This window comes from Sparus aurata, chromosome 7, assembly GCF_900880675.1.
Source record: "Sparus aurata chromosome 7, fSpaAur1.1, whole genome shotgun sequence".
Classification (NCBI taxonomy): domain Eukaryota; kingdom Metazoa; phylum Chordata; class Actinopteri; order Spariformes; family Sparidae; genus Sparus; species Sparus aurata.
In genome coordinates, this window is record NC_044193.1 from 26,699,165 (window position 1) to 26,719,692 (window position 20,528).

Consider the following 20,528-nt stretch of genomic DNA (forward strand, 5'->3'; position numbering starts at 1 on the left):
AAGCGTACCAGACTTATTATAGTGTGGCAGTTGAGCCCAATGTGATTTATTTGTTTGTTACAGTTTGGTTGCATGCCAGCACAAAACTGTCAGACTTTACTTAGAACCCAGTTGAGTTAGCGGCCAGTCAAACATGTCATGTACTTCCTTTGCACAAAAGCCACACTTCCTGTCCAAAGTTGACATCTGCTGCTTTTGTGTCGAGAGGCACTGCTTCATTCTGCACACTGTTTGTTTTCCTTCCCCTACTGAGTTGAACCACTGCCTATCTGCTTGAAAGAGAAAAAGCATTCTTGTCAATGATTCGGATGTCTATACAAGTGTTGGCTTTTGCTCAGTGTGATTGCTCTGTTTTCACTTCCTGTTTGCGTGCCATACACTCAAGCACACTGACAGGCATGCGTGCATACTTCTCCTGTTGCAGTTTGGGTTTTTTTACCTTGTCTTCAGCTTTTCTTGCACATAAATTGTTGCAATAAAGAAGGCAGTGAGTAAGCATGTTGGGATCCCCCAACCTCACTTCAACCTTCTCACGTGCTAGTTCTACAAGTTGCACATCATCAGATTTTCTGCCAGCTGATGTAAGGACTAAGTTTCACACTCCGTCCACTTGAGTACAGACCCTGGCTAGTTTCAGACATCTGGCAGGGAGAGTTATGTCTGCTGCGGATACATTGTGCAACATGCATTCATGACAAAACTGTGCATGCAAATAACTAAGATGCAGATACAATTTAGACTTAGGATTTATTCATCCATTTATATAATTTTTTTGCTTTGTTAGTAGCATAAGAACTTAAATTTCATTGTACAGCCTTATACTTTAGAATTTAACCTTGTATTTTGTCAAGTGCTAGTTTTGTTAAACAGCTTTTTAACTATATCACACTGGTACTGTTGTTGTCAATGCTTTTTGCATGAAATTGGGATCAGTTGTGCATCTTGTACAGCTTCTGTAAATGAGGTACATTTTGTTTGTTTGTGACAAGGCTCCTATAAGCACAGACCTTGGCCAGACCACACCATTTATACCACAGTGGTAAAATGGTGTCAGTAATCACTCGTAGAATGACTGCCTTTCACATTTGTTGTGGACCTGTGAGTGTTTTTCTGAGCTATACCTGACCTCAACAAGAGGTTTCACACTCAAGCAAATGTACCGGACGCTAGTGTCAAACAGCCCGGGTCCTGAAAAAAGCTCTTGTTGGTTTGAGTGTGAAAACACCCTTGTACAATAATTTGTAAATAAAGGCAGAGGAAGGGGTGTGGGGTTGTGAAAATGCTAACAAAAAGGTAGTGTGCTATACAAAGGACACAGACCTTTTTTGGAACATTGGGGTCATGTAGGATTGCCCTTTACCACTTAAATTAGATCAGTCTGCCTTAGTATAAGAATGCCCAGCTGAATGCTTAATGCCAGGGCCCTTATCTGTTTAGATTCTATAGTAAATAATTAGTTTAAAAGGTCAAAACTGAAACTTAAAAATGTTTAAAGTAACACACGGTTAGGTCACTGCACTTGACGAGTCCAATTTGGTAAGTTTAAAGAACGTATGACATTCTTAATTCATGCTTTGCTGTCAGGATTTTGGAGTGTGATTCTTCAGGTAGTTTTATGAATAGGTTACACCCAGGCTTTTGAAGATGAGGAAGAAATTATTTAAAAGTATTATTAAGCACTAGAATGAACTTGCAGAAATTCAGTGCTTCAGCGCATGCATAGTTGCAGCACAAACTATTCAAGGCCAGGCTACCAGAAATCAAGTAATGAGGACAACACACAGTCGAGAATTGTGAAAATGCTTAAGATTATAATACTACATATAATGTTGAAACTTTCAAGTTTTATATCTGAGAAAAAGGGTAGCCACAGGAATAATCTATAAATGATTAATAGCTACAATAAATACAAATTCATTCTAACAGTTTGTTAGATTTCCTTCTCACACCTGTTCAGTAGGCATTTTTTGAGAATGTAAATTTGAGTGTTTAGAGTACTTCCTTTGTGGTGAACTTTCCTGGCTTTACCATACTGAAAAGCCAGGAAGGTATACGTCTGCATTAGTGTTGTATTTGGCAGCTACTTTGTGGTCTGTCAAGAAGCTTCATGGTTTTGTTTCTAGTCTCCTGTGGGATTGCATCATGAGCAGTTTCCCCTAACAGCCATCTATCACCCCTGTGGCAAGAGACCATCATGTGCAATATCTCTGTTGTGCTCCAAGCCGCAGCTGAGCCCCCTCTATGCAGCCACTCTGACTCATTATAAGTCCAAATATATCAAAAGTATGAATTTGTGCCCCATCTGACTGACTATTATTAACACATTGATTGATGTCATCACTATTTTTAGGCCATGGTGTGTAACTAGGCATCTTTATGCACACAATCTGCTGTGAGCTGCTCAGGGCAATCTGTGCTGGAAAGGCCACAGTGTAGAAACATTGCTGTGTTTTAAGTGAAGAGATCTATGACAGATATTTTTAAGGATCACAATTTGCTTTAGGCAGTGGGCTTTCAAAACATAATCATCTCCTAGTTTGTTTCCATCAAATTCACAGCCTGTGTGTGTCAACAGCTGACATGTACCCGAATCAGAGCTCAGACTGTAACAGATGGAGAAATCTGCCCATCTTAACCAACATAGACAGTTATTGTTATTCATCATTCATGTAAAGGTCCGATCCTCCACTTTATGTGATTGCACACCCTCGGCTCACTGATGACGATGTGTTGATGTCAGAAAAGAGGCAGAAAGGTCACCTGAGATGGAGCTATGAAAGTAAACAAGGACATCGCATTCTGATGCCACTCAGCATGTTGATTATGAAGTAATGAGAGCAACAACCGCATCCAGCGGGTAGAGTAGAGTTACAGTGTTTGTCAAGACGACTGTGTTTGTTTTTCATAATTGATTTTTTTCCAATAACAACTGGCTTAGCTCTGTACTGTGTAAAGGATGGCTCTTTCAATAGTCAATCTCATATCTTAATGTCACCGTGTGTCTGTGTGTGCGTGTGTGTTTGTGAAATGAGTTATTGTCCTCCCAATGCAAATGATGCATGACTTGTAATGTGTTGAGGGTTATCTGAGGGTACAGTCACATCTGCTTCTTTCTGTGTCATCCAATCCAGAGTGGGGAATTTTGTCTGTTTTATTTTTGCACTTTTGTCCCACAGTTAAAATTCTTAAGCCAATCTGGACATATTAATCAAAGTCGCATGAACGTAACACGCAGTTTGTCTGGAAGTATCGCTAAACAGTCAACATGAAAGTTACAGATTTAGGATGTGGAAGGGAGTAGAGCTGCAACTCTGATATATTTTTAATTGTTGTTTAATCTGTAGTTTTTTTTTCTTGATTACTTAATCAGTCCACAACCCAAAGATACTCCGTTTACTGTCAGAGGAATAAAGAAAAACAGAAGATATTCACATTAAAGAAGCTGGAGTCAAAGAAAAAAGTATGACTGACTTTAATTTTCTTTTGGCAGGAAGCTACTTCGACTGTTGATCATTACTGTTAAGGGCTTAAGAAATAGCTGAATATGAAAATCTGTCTTGATGGCAGCTCTTCCAATTATGATGCTTGGCTTTCGAAGCACAACGAATTGCTGTCCATCAGACGTCAACATCCTTCCAATTATACCCATAATACCTTCTTTGGGGCCATTTCCTGTTGTTGATTCAGATCACGCTCTCAGAATATTACAGTCCAGACAGTATAAATCCAGAGTTTAAATAAACTCAGACATGCTTGGTGTGCATGCCCAGTTTATGCTCTGTTCTGTTGTCTAGCCTGACTCTACTCAAGCCGGTGTTCCAGTTATGATGGTGGACAGTGAATGTGTCCAATTCTCTCTCCAAATAAACCTGTGTGCTTTGTGATGGAACAATGAAGACAGCCAACACAACCCTGGGTGAGAATGGCTGTGTTGGGGTGAGGACCTGGACTGAAAGGATCTCTTTGTTGCGCCTTCCATCCATCCTCCCTGCTGATCCCCCCGTCACCACATCTGTGTGGCACATTTTGTTGAAGGAGTGAATCCTACCTGGATGGTAGCTGTCTAAAGAGTCAATAAGGAATGACTCCAAAGTGTGGATACACTGTTTTTATCTCACCCTCTGTTCCACCATTGTCCCTCTCCCCTTTTTGGTTTTCTTCCTTTCACCCCCTTTGCTCTCCCCTGCACCTACCACGCCCTCACCCTGCTCTCCACCATCTGAAAGCAACTGAGGAAAAGCCTTGTTTCCTGCCTCATCTTGTCTTTTCTGCCAGGGAGCAATCTCTCACATGAGTGACTCCTGCAGTGTGGACACGGTACAAGTTGCCATATGGGAGATTTAATTAGTGTACGCCTCAAGCACAATCAGCTCCCTCCCAAAACCAGTCAACAAACAGCTACCACTGCTTCCCTTTAATACTGGCCTTAATTAGCGAGGTCGCAGCTCACTGCTAAGGACCTTTGCTTTCTATTTTGGTTCAACCTACGCAAAAGCTAGTAAAGGGGAGAAGAACTGAAGACAATCTTCCCAAAGTGTTTGGCCTCAGAGGAAATGATATGATTGCTGCCTGACTGCCTGGTTGGCTGAGTTCTATCTTTAGAGCAAATGTGTGATTACAAGTGTCAGTCTTTCATTATAGGCAAGCGACTTACTGTAAGTAATGCGTGTAGTTGGTTGATGTTATGCTTTACTGTAAAGGGCATACAAGGCTTTTCAATGAAAGGTTGATTCACCCAAATGACAGTAAAACATTTTTTCTCTTAGAACCCTGATTCTGAAAAAGTTGGGATGCTGAAAACATCAATAAAACCAGAATGCAATCTGTGAGGCAGCTAGAGATGCAATTTGCATCTGTAGATCTAATGAGATCTAGCTTTGCAAACGTTGTTGTATTTGTTTTGTTTTGTTTTTTCAATTAAATGTGTTTAAACTTGATATCAAATCACAATATTTTATGTAAAAGTAAAAAATTGAAGAAAATATCACTTTTCTTTTTTATTTAAAAGCATCCGGAAAAGAAAAAAAAAGTTAATTGCTAATAGTTGACACCAAATGCTTGGTTATATTCATAAACTAAAAAAAAAATATATTCCCTGGAACTAATACTTTATAGATATTGTGTTGGATATTGACTCATTTTTAAATCATACTGAGGACTTTGAAAATAACAAAATGAAACAGCATTGCTTTTCTCCAGTGTTGTGACAGCCAACATTTTTATTTAATTTAATTTTCTACGTAGGCTGAAAATCTGTAACACAGATCAAAACAAACAATAACTGACACTGGTCTTCTAACTTAAGTGCCCAGACAATACACATTTTGATCACTGAGCTGCTTGTATCATCTCTGTCACTTTTTAGTGCCAGGTGTGAAGAGCTCAAAGAGCAGTATTCATGAGTAATGCTTTCAGACTTTCAGAACCATTGTACATTCATCATGGAATACACTGTTTTTTTTTCTTTGTAACACCCTTCATTCACGTGGCATGCTATCAGTTTTCAGTCTCGAGGCAGTGAAAAGCAGGCAGACACAACAGCAGGAAACTGCCAGATGAAGGAGGCTACAGGAGTAGAGTTTTATTGTGCAGTTTGGGGATTCATATCTCCTCTATCCCTTTCTTTTCTGACAGTATTGGCGTCTGGAGATGAAGTAGACAGTCAGTCTGGCTGACTGAGGCAGGTAAAGCCTGTCAGACACAGGCTGATAGACAGAGAATTGGGGAAGAGAGAATAAAAGAAACTGTTTGCAGATTCACTTCCCCTCTCTTCACCATTCTTCTTTTTTCTAAGTCATTTTGATTGGCTGGCATGCACGCGCGCACACACACACACACACACACACACACACACACACACACACACACACACACGTATACACACAAAAGTGCACACACAAGCAAAGCTCAACTTGACATGAGCCTATTATGGTCGTCTTCGGTGAAGTGGTGTGTGTAGACGGTGCAACAATGAAGCAGCTATTTTTGCTGATGTCTTCCAGCTGAATGCTCAGGTGCATTAGCTCCCACTACAGAATATCCATACAGTGAGCCTCAAGTGTCACAAGATGTTGGGAAAAACATGCTGGATAGTGGGAAAGTTCTGTGGTACCAAAGGGATCTGAAACAACTGTGACACGTCTGTGTCCAGCACCATGAAAGGCAATTTTCTGTCAAGTATGTGAGTGTACATGTGACTGTCTATTACGCAAGGGCTTATGGTTTTATTCTCACGTAGATTCTTTACATACTATATATCGCTGTTTCCTCAAAGCAAAAAGCATGTTTATACTCTTTTCACATTATCAGTAGATGGGACCTGAACCTCCTTGTGCAGACCACCAGACCACACTTTTTTCAAAAACCTTGTAGTTTATTTAATTGTAAATACCTTTTTTTTTAAACCTGCTTCTGTTTTCTTTTCAGGCATTTTTGCACAGAATCAGACAAACTGCAGATGACCAACAGTGTCTCTCACCTGAACATGTCAAGGTATGACTGGCTTTCCATTCCCTTATTGTTAAGACAAAAGACAAACAGAATATACTGTCACAGAATATTTACATGATTTAGGGTCTTTTAATTATGATTGCTTCGATAAAATATGTATTCATGTATTTGCCTTCTTTCCCTACATCTCTGTCCATCTGTTGGGCACTTCCTTGCTCTTTCTCTCTCTTCCTTCCACCCTGCCTCTTTATCTCTTCCTTCCTCTGTATCCCCTCCCTTTACATCATCACCCTGTTTTTAGATTCTGTTTTCAAATATTGAGGACATCCTGGAGCTGCACAAAGAAGTGTTGTCTGCAGTGGAGGCCAGTCTGCAGCCCGAACCTCACCCTCATCATGCACTGGGGCACGTGTTCCTGCAGTTTGTAAGTGCATGACACACACAGAAACACACATAAAACAGCAGAGAGTCACACACATATACAAGCACATGGACACACATGTGGGAGAAGATGCATTCACAAATTCCTCCTTCATGCAACAGTACACACACAAACTCTTTTCATGGGCGACCCATGACCACAGATGCAGGGAAGGCGTGCAAAGCCTGCTGTGAAAATACCCCCTTTATTTCTCCCTTTCCTACATGAAACATGTACACACTAACAGACTACCTCCAGCCCTTTTCCTTTCCTCTTTTCCCAAACAGACGTGCATCCTGTCAGGCAAAAAGAGTCTCTCTTCCCTCTTCATCAGTCTGTGCAAGTCACTGTCTCTGCCATCTCCTTCTTTTTGCCCCTCAATCCCTCCATCCCAAAGATTCCTCTCTGCTCTGCGACCCACCACCCCCTCCGCTCCCGTCCCCTCTGTTTGAACTTGTTTGGCCCCAGGGAACAAACAAAGAAGGGTCTGTGTCCGGGGAGGAAGAGATGGTGTGTCACTCAGTGAGGGGACAATGCTTCTGCTGGTAGCACTCAATCTCCAGCTCCTTCTCTCTTGCTCTGTTTGTCTCTCTCTGATAAACTATCTTCAATTCACTTTCACTGAGGCACATAAAACCTCAGCTAGGTATTCCACCATCAGTTTACAGCATCAGCCTGTAGGTCAGGGTTGCAGGGCACCATTAGATTAGAATTTTAGACAGAAATAAAAAATCAAATTGGTGGAGAACCAATAAACCCTCACAGTTCAGCCCATTGCTTTTTCACTCCAATTCAATCTAATAATAGAACCAAGATTCTGTGGATCTTTGGCTCTCCTAAGACAAGACTCAACCACTGACGTCATTTCTGCCTCCAGAGCAGGTTTGGTCCCTGAGAAATGTCTATATATCTAAAAATCTAATCTGCCTACCATTTAATGAACCAATAATAATATATCCACTACCTTGTGGTACTGATTCAATTTGAATCACATCTGTGGATGGCTGTAGAATTGGCTCATCATAACCAATGTGTGAGGCTTTACGGTCATTCAGACTGTCAGGCCAAGTGTCAGGGTGGAGAATTGATTAAAGGAGCCCAACCTGTTTTTCTCCATCACTCTGTGGTCAGACTGGGAGATATAGAGGTCAGACTGGATGGGTAATAGGGAAGCTGCAGGTGCTTGGATTTCAAACTGAATCAATGGAAGGAAAAGCCTGGTCTCTTTATTATTTCAGTTTACTTCAAAGTCTGTCTGACAGGAAAGAAACCATTGTGACTCAAATCAGTCATGAATATTAATTTCAGGTATGATGACGAGTCATAGTGATGAAGCTGAACTGAGTAAGTGGTTCAGCTAATAACAGTCACGTGAAAAATATACTTGAAAACGGAGGCTATATATTGCATAAGATTTACAGTTTAAATATCTTGATATAATGAACATAATGAATGTTTAGGGTTGCAACTAAAGATGACTTTCATTAATATTTTGTTTGTTTGTTGGTGTTAAAAGACTGACAGACCCATAGTTTTTTATTGTACAATGATAAAAACAGATAAAAGCAGGACATCCTTACCTTTGAAAACTTTATGACTGATGAATCACTTAAAGTAAGAGGCAGGCTATATTTTGTATTTGTCACCACATGCCATAAAATACAGAAACTCACAATAAACAGATTCTAACTTGTATTGCCTGTGTAGCCAGAGTCTAATATAGCTTATTTCTCGATGCCCTAAATCAATGTTGTTGTCCAAATGCTATTTAAGAAATTGCTTGACATTTACAGAAGTATAAAAAAAGATTTGTTGTGGATTTACGAGAGGTAATGTGTGATGATTTCTTGGCAGGGAACAGGGACTTCCTTGAGTCTCCATTGGTTTTCTAGCTGCCTCACAGAGACAACAGGATTCTAGAAAGTGTCTGCGCCCGCAAATAACCCCTTGTAAAACTACTCATTAAAGAAAAAAGACAGAACATGTCAACATAAGGCCAATATATAACTTGTGACAGGCAGATTTTCTTACTCTTGGACTAGAGTCCTGCTCCAAGTCTTTGTTAAGCTAAGTTAACAGGCTTCTAGCTGCAGGTTCATATTTACTGTATAGCCATAAGAGGGCTCATCAATTGTTCATCTAACTCCCTTCAAAAAGCATGAAAGTGCATTTTCCAGAATGTGTATTCCTTTAAATGATTAAATCATTGCAATCACAAATCATTTGCCAGTGAGTTTTTGAAAATCTTTTCAACATTATGTATGTTTAAACAACAAACATTAAGTAGACACGATATCAAGACAGACATTTCTGTTGCGTGACATTACCATCGTAGTGTGTTACAAACATCGTATTAATGGGTTGTATACTGCTTGTAAATGCTAAAAGGGGACTGAAAGTAAAGTGTTACCCAGCGTATTCATTACAATTCCCTCTCCAGCCCATGACCTTTGTCTCCTTCAGCACTGACAACCCTCAGCCATTCGGTTGGCCCCGTCTGGTGCCCTCCAGCCGTAGCCCTTGACCTCGACCAGAGGTCAACACCATGACTGGGATTTGATTAACCTCCTGCATTGTTTCGCAAGACTGTCTGCCACTCACAGTTAGGGGAAAAAAATGGGAAGATTCATTGCTATTCAAAGTCAGATGTTGCCAAGATGGCTTGGGAGGCTGCAGGGTGCACCAGTCTTTGACTTTGAGTTAAAATAACCACAGTTGCGGTTGAACCTCAGCATACAGATGCACCTTCACGACTTGTAATGAATATAAGACATTTTTCAGTTTAAACCAAATAATATTAACTTGAGGCAAAATCTGGAATTGGCTGGTTTCCTCTTACCAAACACACACACAAACATGTTTAAGCCTTCGTTTCCACATCGCAGCATGCTTGAGATTATTCAAACTCTGCAAAGGTGAAAAAGTGACTCATGTAAGAGGAGAAATCAGAGACATCAATATTTGCTCTATTTTTGGGTGTGTATATGTGAGCACTGTGCAAGAAGCAACAGTCATGTCATTATGCACTTTCTGAACTACACCCATTATGCTTTCACTCTATGTGATTTCTCGCGTGTGTGATACTGACTACCCCCTCATCTAGCCTCCGGAATAACATTCCAATGACGAAGAATTCAAATGTTTATCAAAGGGACAACCCAAGTCTTTGAGCTATTTTGGAGTCAACTGATGTCTTTGAGTCTTCTGGAGTAGTCCTGATGTTTTAAACAGACTCTGCTTCATGTGCTGGCTATTGGTTAGATATTTAGATGTGCTTGAATTGACAGTGTAGTTGTTGTCACCTGAGAAAAGGAAATACCTTTGAGTGGGCTTTGGTTGTAATCATAGCAGCAGAAAGGCATGCTGTCTTTAGGTTCAGCTACTGAAGTGCCACCATATCCAGGAGAATGTAAGTGTAAACCGATATACTGTGGCTACATTTCCGTGTCCCTAAACACCCCCTTAATATTCAGGCTGCTTGTGAGTTTTTCCATCAGATTTTGTTCCTTCAATGCTGTTTATAATATTGATTAGTACAGCTTAGTTCAGGTTTATGAAACCTCCACAAGTTTTGGGGAATTCGTTTTTTAATTGTTTTTCAAAAAGGCAGCACTGAAAGAATGTGCTACATATAACAAGGTATGTACATATTTGATATTTGGTATCAACATAGTTTGTTGTTAGATCATGTTATGTAATCAACTTTGTTGTCAAAGTACCTTGAATCTTGAATCTACTATTGCTAGAGTGCTTTGGGACTGCTGAGCGAACAAGTAGTCTCGTTGAAATAAAGGGGGGAGTCTGCGCTTTATGCTAGGAATGTGCTACAAAATCAGATATTACAGTACTTCAGAACAAATACCTTGATATTGATATTGCAAAAAATATTGTTTGAAAATTGCAAGGTGCCAACCGCACATCAGGAGCAATTTGGGGTTCAGTATCTTGCTCAAGGACACTTCAACATGCAGCTCAGCCCGAAGCTGAGATTTGAACCAGCGACCTTCCAATCACTGGCCGACCTGCTCTAACCCGCTGAGCTACAGCCACCCCTATCACAATATCATGTTATCCAAAATCTATGACAGCATAATAACTATCATGGCAATGATATGATATCAATATATTACAAGCCCATCGTGAGAGGTAAAGCCCCATTACTCTGAAAATGAGTAGAGTAAAAGAGGAGAAGGGTTCAGAAACACGAACATCAAGAACATGTTAATGTGATTAACCCTTACATGGGCATAGGAACAAATAGACTACACTAGTAAATGCACATTTACAAGTCTTGACCCTGCTTTGCTCCCTTCTACTTCCCTGTGTAGTGTATTAACTCAGTTTGACAGTAACTGGGGTTTCACACCATATGCCGGCCCAGCTGTTGCTCCCAGTGGTGCTTTGGACTGGAATCCCCTTCCAAACGTGGCTCTGGGTGTGTTTTGGTTCCTGTCTGCTTATGTGGTAAAAACTGCCCACCATTTACATTGTGCTGCTCACTTGTTTTAAACATCTACAAAAGGTTTTCACCTCCCTCTGGTCAAGGGAACAGGACTGAGCAAAGACACAGGGTTCTATAAAAAGAGCTGTTCGCTTTGTTTGGCTGCCTCTGTCAGCACTGCTGGGTTACTGTGTAAAACAGACACATGCACACACGCACATGCACTCAGTAGTGACAAGTTAAGTTTGTGTGTGTGGGAGTAGAAACCACACACATTATTATCTTCCACATCTGTGCCAGTACAGGATGCTAGCTTGGTAATATTTGTATTTTTAAAGGTGTTGCCATAGATGATTCTTTTATATATCTTGATAGCATCTTTGAATGAAATGATTTAAAGATGCTATCAAGCTCTTTACCTTGACTGAATATGGACTTTCTTTTAGTAGTGCTATGGCCAAGCTGGTTTTCCATGCAAAGCCTTTGGGCAGCAGCATTTCAGTTGAGGTTGAAAGTGGTGTCCGAGCACCTGGAGTTTTAGATTTCACTTACTTAGGTTGTTTCAAATGACAGTTTCAGTTTCTAGACCTCAAGCTCAGGCCCCGCCATGCACATGGTTTCACATCCCAATTACTGTTGCATAGTTAAGAATACACAATAGCCTTCAATAAGCTCCAGGCTGTACATTCAACTGCAGCTGTGATACTGTGTGTATATTGTCGCCTACAGTATGAATAATGTATTTCAAGCTACGGTAGATTAACTTCCCCCGGTGTCGTATTACATATTGTAAAGAAACTAAATGGCAGCTCTATTAATGCAATGGTTTTGTCTTTGTTCAGAGCGTGATGCTATCACCAAGGAAAAAGAGGAAGTGTTGTTTGCTGGCATTCTATTTTTTTCCAGTATGATGTAGATTACTTTGAAAAAGAGAAGTGTGTCAAATGATGTTCATAAAAGCAAGTACAGAACGATTCAAAAAGCTCTAACGGTCAGTATTCTTTCTGTAGTTCTGTCTCATCATTGTTACACTTACACTTTATATATATATATATGTGTGTGTGTGTATATGTATATATGTGTGTATATATATATATATATATATATATATATATATATATATATATATATATATATATATATATATATATATATATATATATATATATATATAATCATTAAACAGTAATAACTGGAGCCTTTTCTGAACTGTCAATCAGCCCCTGTCAGTGGTCACAGTACATTTCTCAAGGCTGCCAACTAGCCAGTAAAATATTATATCAAGTCCCTGGTCTGCAAACCTGACCTGTGTTTCTCTCTACTTTTTTACAGAGGGAGAGTTTCTCAGTGTATGGCGAGTACTGCAGTAACCACGAGAAGGCTTTGCGACTCCTCATGGAGCTGAACAAGATCCCCAACATCAGGACCTTTCTGCTGGTGAGTCGCCACAGATCCTCGCCTCTGTCTAGCTCATCTTGCCTTTTCTTCATATTACTTCTCCACCCCTCCACGTCATCAAATCTGTCTCTCTCCTGCATTTTTATGAGCATCTTTACTCTTCCTACTATGACTCTTGACTCTCTCCCCTTAATAATTTTGAAAGGAATCTCATTATTTTATGTCACATGAGTCTCATCCTTTCCTCTAGCTGTGGCCAGACTTCTGCTTGTCCACTTAACCCTCTCACCTTATTTTCTTTGCTACCGTCTTCCTTTGCCCTACATTTCTTTCCTCCCATGAGTCTCCTCTCGTTTATTTCATTATCTGACATTTATTCGTACTCCTACTTTTTCCTTCCATAATACCACCTCTATTTCCAGGTTAACACTTGAATAAAGGGCAGAAAACATAACAAGGTCTGTGGGTTCTTCCTGCCTGGACAGGATGCAACTATCATCAAGGTCACTTTTGTGCTGCTCTTGTAGTGTTTCCGCTGCCAGCTGTTTCTGTGTTTTGACACCCAAACCTTTGGGCCCTGGACAATGAACTTAGAATGACGACGGGGCCTTTGAGCGGGGGCCCGACCAATGAAATCATCTGCAGATTCAGGGACAGCCAGCTGTGGAGTGTTGGCAGCCTTTATGGGCTTGGCCGAGGGATCTGAGGCCCTGCGTTTGTCGCTGCCTGATGGTTTGCTTCCATGGCATTATTCTGACCCACAGGACTGGAAACAGTGGGATCAGAGCGTTGCTGTGTGCTTTGGCTTTCTACTTCCTCTGGCCCAGTCATGCAGTGGTTAATTGGTCAGGTCTTGTTCGACAGTGATGCTTCCAAAATAAAATCACCACACAACATCTGCTTATGTGTTAAAGCGGTTGTCAGACCTGCTCAGTTTAATCTGAAATATTGGACTGGCTCTCAAGCTTTGTGTAGCAACCATGAACAAAATAAACAAGGATGATTCACTTGAATTTAGAAACAGACACAAAGCATTTTGTACTCAAGACAAGTTTGACATAGCACAAGAAAAAGCGTGATTCTTTAGTAGAATAGCAGAGGATGTCGCTTTTTAATTTGAAGTGGTGACTGTTGGAATCATTGTTACAGTAATTAACAGCAGTGTAATATGTATTGCCATTGGCTTCTTTTCAGCAGGGTTTAATTTCAGTGGATTTCTTTCTGGATGAAACTATTTTTATGCTAATTGAATCACACAATGAAGAAGGCTTCTGAAATTCTATGTAAAGTGTTAATTGCACTGGAAGAGAGGAGAGAAGTGAAGTGAAAGCAAAAAGAGGTCAGAGTGAAGAGCAGAGGGAGTTCTGGCTTTAGGCTGGCAGATTACAAATAAGCAGAAGAGGAAACGATGAGAGGAAAGAAGAAAAGGAAGTCAGGGAAGAGATGAGTGTGTGCGGGAGAGAAAATGCATTAGTCTTTAATGCATCAGGAATCCGTGGAATGCCAAAGTTCTGCAGTCAAGATCAGTTGCATTTTTGTTTCTCATTTTTCCATCCAAAAACTGCATGACCCCCCACCATCCTCTCCTGCTCTGTGTCGAGTTGAAAGGAATTGCCATATGATTGTAATGCCCTAAACTGATCTCCTGCCTTCTTTCCCACTGGAGGAACACTCAAGTGGTTTATCTGCATGGCTGCTTTTGATCTTTCATCCCGTCCCATGAGCTCACGGCATACTGACAGGCTGCGCTCTAGCAAAATACAAGGCGTAGAGAAACCATAACTGTAACTGTAAGCCCCCCACCATCCTTCTGAAGAAAACTTCTCCTTTCAACTGGTTCTGGGGGGCAGTTTCTTAAAGCCTAAATCTTCTGGGGAATGAGAGGGCACTTTAGAGGGTTCTCATTGATCCCCCTGTTGAAAAGCATGGATATTTTGGAAGGTTTTATATTGGCACGGTAGAAGAAATGTAGTATAGTTAAAGACTTATGAGAGCCAGCTTAAAAATGACAACACTCAAGTCCTTTTTTGTTTTAATCTCCAGGCTGTTTCTTTGATGTAACAGAAGCAGAAAGAGAATAATCTTTTGGTGTACATAGCAAGTGCTGGCAAATGTGCTGCATGTATTCATATAGATTGAAATACCTAAATAAAAATGTGACTCACGAGGAAGTCCTGAACACTGTGTATGTAAAATTATGCTCGTATCGACCTCTCCAATCAGCTGCCAAAAATGGAACACCATGAACTATAGTTACAGGATGTGGTCTTCAGCGGTAAAACCTTTTCACCAGCTGCAACTGTCGTGGTTTGGATTTACCAAAACCAAGGATGTGCACAGAGATCATAGAGGTCAGCTTAAAATGTAATTCAGTTAATTGATAAACTAATGGTAAAAAGATATAGTCATAGTTCTGTATTTTGTTTTATGATTGCAGATTGCTAGAATAAAAGTAGAAATAGGCTATGAAATACATAATCAGGCATTTCTGAAAGAAAATGTGTCTATGTGACAATTACTGTTGAAAATTACATTATTCTTATTTTAAAAACACAAATGCTAGTTCATGTGCAGCAATATATTTGCTCAATGATTGCACTTGCATTTTTTTAGTTTGAAGAGCATATCTCAATCTGCATACGCGTTTAATAGTTTGTTTAGAGAAGTAGTAGACATATGGAAATATGCTACGCTGAAGGCTCCCAGGTAAAAGGAGATAGCTTATTCTGTTGCACCTGGACCTGTTACGAATCCACTGCTGGTGCATCAGACTGTGACTGAATGGAAATGACAACAATAGTCAATTCAATTCTGTGTGTTGCTGAAAAGACACAAGAGGCATAAGACAGAAATTTTAACCGCTGCAAATGTTTCAAAATTGTTTTTCAGACAGGTGCTGTCTGAGGAGATTAATGTTTCAAAAAGTTTTATACACTTGGAAAAGCTTGATCAACTCTGTAATGTAAACAAGATGGACAAGACAGATTAGAGAAATATTGGGGGAAAAACGCACACAAAAGCCCCTAAATTAATTGCTTTTTTAACTCATTCCACTGGTAACTCAGCTTAGTGTCATGGAGATTTACTAACCATGGAAACCTCTCTGTTAACAAGAAGTAAAGCTAAAGAAGTGGTTAGCACTTTGTAAAGACAAAGCTGGGTCCACCAGCACATTTTCTTTTCTCACGTTTTGTGTGCAGTGTGCAATTAATGATGAAACGTTCATGTTCATATCCATGTTTATTCATTCTAACTGTAACTGTAACTCTTTTGCTTTTCAGGCAAAATCTCTTTCCTTTAATCCTTTTATTAAATATCTCATGTGTCTTGGTGTACATTGGTGTGTAATATTGTTTGGTTTGCATCACTTCTTCAGCACTGTATGCTACTTGGAGGGAAGAAAAGCACAGACATTCCCCTGGAGGGCTACCTTCTCACCCCCATTCAGAGGATCTGCAAGTACCCTCTGCTGCTGAAGGTGATTTACAACTTCTGTACTGATGTCATGATGCTGTGATCAAATGATAACAACAGCTTGGTCTGGCTTATCCACAACCTGCTCAGACTATCTGCACACTTAATCAACAGTGATTGCTAGCTACAATCTGACACTTCCCTCCATGGATACAAAGTGCATGTATCTATGTTGATCAATACCAGTGACTCATTTTACGTGACTGGGCCAGGCATTTCTGAGCAAACTTTATACCCACTGGCATTTTAAGGCACCCAATCTTCCCCACCTACTAATGTTTCCGATTGTGGGGGCGGCAGGTTTTGGACTTGTGTAGAAATAATGTTGTTACCAAAGGTCACAAAATACTTAATTCCCCTTTAAGACTAATGTGTTTTTCTGAATTTGCCTGCTTCTGAAATTCTACAGTTTATGTTTTAAAACTCAGCCCACCGCCCTTTTCCCTGACCTAGGAACTGCTGAAACGGACCCCTAAGAAGCATGCTGATTATCCAGCAGTGGAAGAGGCTCTGCAGGCCATGAAGGCTGTCTGCTCCAACATCAATGAGACCAAGCGGCAGATGGAAAAACTGGAGGCTCTGGAGCAGCTGCAGTCCCACATCGAGGGCTGGGAGGTGAGAGCAAGAAATACAGATTGAGGGGGAATGAGAAATGTTTCGAAAGGAGACCATCTAAATGGAACGCAGTCATGATTCATACAAGATTTCTGCGAAAGGAAGAAATGAAAGTACTGTAACATAACCACGCCAAAAACAGCTGACTTATTTTAGAAATACCGTAACCCTCATGGTCACCATCGATCTTGAGAGTTAAGTGCTATTGTAGCCAAATCACAGTTCTGAGCACAGGGGCCATGAACGGGGCTTGGGAGCCAAGCGAAGGGTCCACTGCATTTTTCACGCCTCCCTCACTCACCACAACAGAGGCCTTGTCTTAGCAGGCACCAATGGGACAATCCACCCACACAGGGTGCCAATAGGGATGCCAGTGGGCATACTGCCCAATCAGAAGAGACCTAGGAAGCAGAGCTCTCGTCTCACATGCATTGAGAGGGTTATACAAGGGGACATTTAAAAGGGGGGGAAAAGAAGAACATTGAAGGATGGAACCAGAGAGTGGGCCCCACTGGGACATCCCACTATCTGCATGCCAAAATAGACCCATTTTCTCCCCTTTCCGTCAGAAAAATGTCACCATATGACCTGAATGATTGTCCACCACCATAACAGAAAATAAGAAATGAAAATTGAGCTTAGGTATGTTGACAGTAAATAACCACACAGTATGTTCTGGTCCCTCTTGTTTTAAATAATCAGTGTATGTGTATGTATGTGGTTGTCAGGATGTCCCCATTTCTTTTTTTTGTGGCACAGTTTTACCCCAAAACCACATGTAAGCAGAGCAGTAAATTGAAAAATGGTTAAATGATTCTGATCATTGATCACATTTGTTGTTTTTCAAGGAAAACTATAAAAAAAACTGTTGTGTTCCCTGTTTTGTAAATTCGAATTTAAAAATGTAGTTTTTAACATTAATTTAAACAAAACAATGAATTTGATGACTTTACCTTAGAAGATGTGATTAGCATTTTTCATTTCTGATATTTTATGAATTAACTGATAGTTTTCATAGTTGGAAATTATATTGAGTATTGGAAATAACTATTAGATTAAAGCAAGTAGCATCACTAAGAGTTACGTTAGATGGGTAATGGGGTTAATAATGTGCTGATAAACACAAATGTTTATTGAACTCAAGTGAAAGTAGTCATTAACCAGCCATTAGGGTAACAGCCAAAGTGCAACTTTTTCCTCTGTTGGAAGTATATCTGATTCATTAATGGATAAACCTCTAACGGACCATCATTTTTGCTGTTCAAGACGGGCAATTTCTCTGTCTCTTCTTCAGAACAACGCTCAGACAGGCACTTCCCCCCCGACCCTGCCCCCTCAGCCTTTTCAACATTAGTCTTGCTCTTCTTGCCTCTTTCCAGCCACTCTTCAGGCTAATCACCTCTAGCCCTAATGGAAGAGGACGCCAGGAGTGCCGATTCAGGCCCAGACGCATTACTGCTGCTCAGATGCACTGCGTGCACACGCACACACACACACACACACACACACACACACACTCACACACTCACACACACTGCCCCCATGTATTCCTACACTTGCCTGTTTACACATACATTATAAATGCAGGAAAGTGTACACATGCTTGCAAATACACACAGTAAGATATACGTGCATGTGCACACATAGGTAAAAGCATGCTTTCTGAATTCTCACACACTCCTACCCCCACCACAACTCAGTGCAGTTAACATGAAGTTGAATCGATTGTCTGAAACACGATCCCCTTCCCAGACCCTGTCGGTATGCACTGTAAGAAAAGCTCAGGGAATAATTTTTCTCTCTATAAACTCTGCAGCAATGAACATCCATCATAAATACAGACTCATGGGAATCAATTATGGACGCTTAACAGTGAGTGAGGCCGGTGGGGGTTTCCATCGGCCTGGTGGACCCATGTCAGAAACATCAAAGACAACAGTGAAGCCCAAATCTGACGTATACGTGTGTATGCCTGTGGGGATTTGGTGGGGGTTGATGGGTACTCTGCAAGCCAAAGGCGGAAGGTTGTCCCCAGTCCACACATGGGTGTATTTAGTTCCAGATGATTTGGAGTGGAATGATCCGTTTAACAAAGAGTAATGAGATGTGTTTTAACTTAGTTACTTTATTTTGTTTTAGCTGCCCTATTTTGACAGCTTCGGTGGGCAGAATGTTAACCAGCTCCTGCTGATGGACTCTTGAAAGTTATCCATGTCAAATTAAATCCTTAATATTTCCGTGGTTGTTCAAATAATGATAAATATAGCTTCATATGTCATTCCTAACTTGGGCAGAGACAGCATGGTTGCTCATGCATGTATCTGACCCACGAAAGCAGTTTCAGTTCCATGTTTAAAGGAAATGTGAAAAACACTGAATTTGTAAAACTAATGTATAAATAGTTTAAGGAATTGGTCATGAAGTTTAGAGCCACTTTCACTGTAGTCACCATGCCACGATGCTTTTTGCTTTTTGACAGTTCCAGACTGACGTTAACAGCCTCATTAACAAAAACTGAAAGTTTCATAAACTACTTAAAAATATTCGCTTTCAAAATTCCAGCTTTAAATGAGAAATAGCTCAGTACTCAGAGACCACTTAATCTCAGTGCTCAAAGCATTGAATATGTTTCAGCTCACGGACTGGGTCCGTAAAAAACCCCCCCAAAAAAAACCCAGTGTGTGGTTTGTGACATTGGCCTTCGCACTGCTACATAAAGAAAAAAGGTTGTTTCGGTCTCGACAGGTTGTGGTGTTTCATAGCTGACCAGAAACTACATTTAAGAAAGACTCAATCACATCCTGTGAAGATGGTGGGCTGCAGAGTAACATAATACATCTTCCTGAATAAGTAAAGTGCAGTTTAGTTGGCTTTTATAATACAGTTTTTAAATCCCCCCCCTTTGGCATGACAGATGTACAAAGCATTTGATCAGGTTTCATTGCAGGGATCAGAATAAGGCTTGAGCACTTCCACCTACAGTCTGAATTATGAAGTGAGTCATGCATTCCCTTCCTCCGTCCATCTGCAGCTGTATTTTTATGTGTATGTATAAGGCACTTGTATTGTAGCTTATGTGTATATCTGTTTACATCCTGTCAGAATACAAATGCTTTGTCTGTGGTCCAACAGGAAACTTCATTAAGGCAGAGGTAACAGTTTTGCAGGGCTGGCTAGCCGTTTCTTTTGTTTATTGACTCCAATTAACCAACACACTATCAACGCTAAAAACTCCAGTTTGATACTACCCTGCAGAAATGTTGGAAAGCTTAGCTACTGTGTCAGCCAGAAAGGCTAAGTTTTGGTTATGCTGTTAGTGATTGTGTCTAATCGTCCTGGCAGTAAACAGTGTGCTGTTTCACTGGAGATGGGTGGAGGGTAGCTGTGTTTACTCCTTCCTATCATTGACGACGGAATGAAAACACATTTATTTTTTACAATGTTGAATTTGAAAGTTGAATTTCATATTGTTTTACTGAGGTTGTGAACTCTTCAAGTTTTTATACAGCAATGTGTTCTTTGCAGCTCCCCAATTTAGACTGAGAGTTTCCACGCTCTGCTCCAATAAAGTAAACTGTGGCTGCAGTCCTTGAGCATGAAGGCACTGGACGAATGGGCCAGTATATCTGTATATGATTGATGAAGATATTAAGCTGTGTAACTCTTGTTACAGTAATGATAATAATAATAATAATAATGTACAATAATAATGTTTCAGTAGCCAATGAA

The 20,528-nt window shown here is 40.4% G+C and overlaps 1 protein-coding gene across 3 annotated transcripts in view; it reads left to right on the plus strand.

Annotated features, from left to right (window-relative positions):
* The window catches only part of prex1 (phosphatidylinositol-3,4,5-trisphosphate-dependent Rac exchange factor 1), an 82,100-nt gene that overhangs the window by 13,297 nt on the left and 48,275 nt on the right, over positions 1 to 20,528 (plus strand). For all 3 annotated transcript variants that reach the window (XM_030423009.1, XM_030423012.1, XM_030423010.1), the window contains exons 2-6: positions 6,427 to 6,492; positions 6,752 to 6,874; positions 12,645 to 12,749; positions 16,087 to 16,188; positions 16,638 to 16,799. In XM_030423009.1, the coding sequence (XP_030278869.1) occupies positions 6,427 to 6,492; positions 6,752 to 6,874; positions 12,645 to 12,749; positions 16,087 to 16,188; positions 16,638 to 16,799 (558 nt within the window). The remainder of the gene's footprint in view (positions 1 to 6,426; positions 6,493 to 6,751; positions 6,875 to 12,644; positions 12,750 to 16,086; positions 16,189 to 16,637; positions 16,800 to 20,528) is intronic.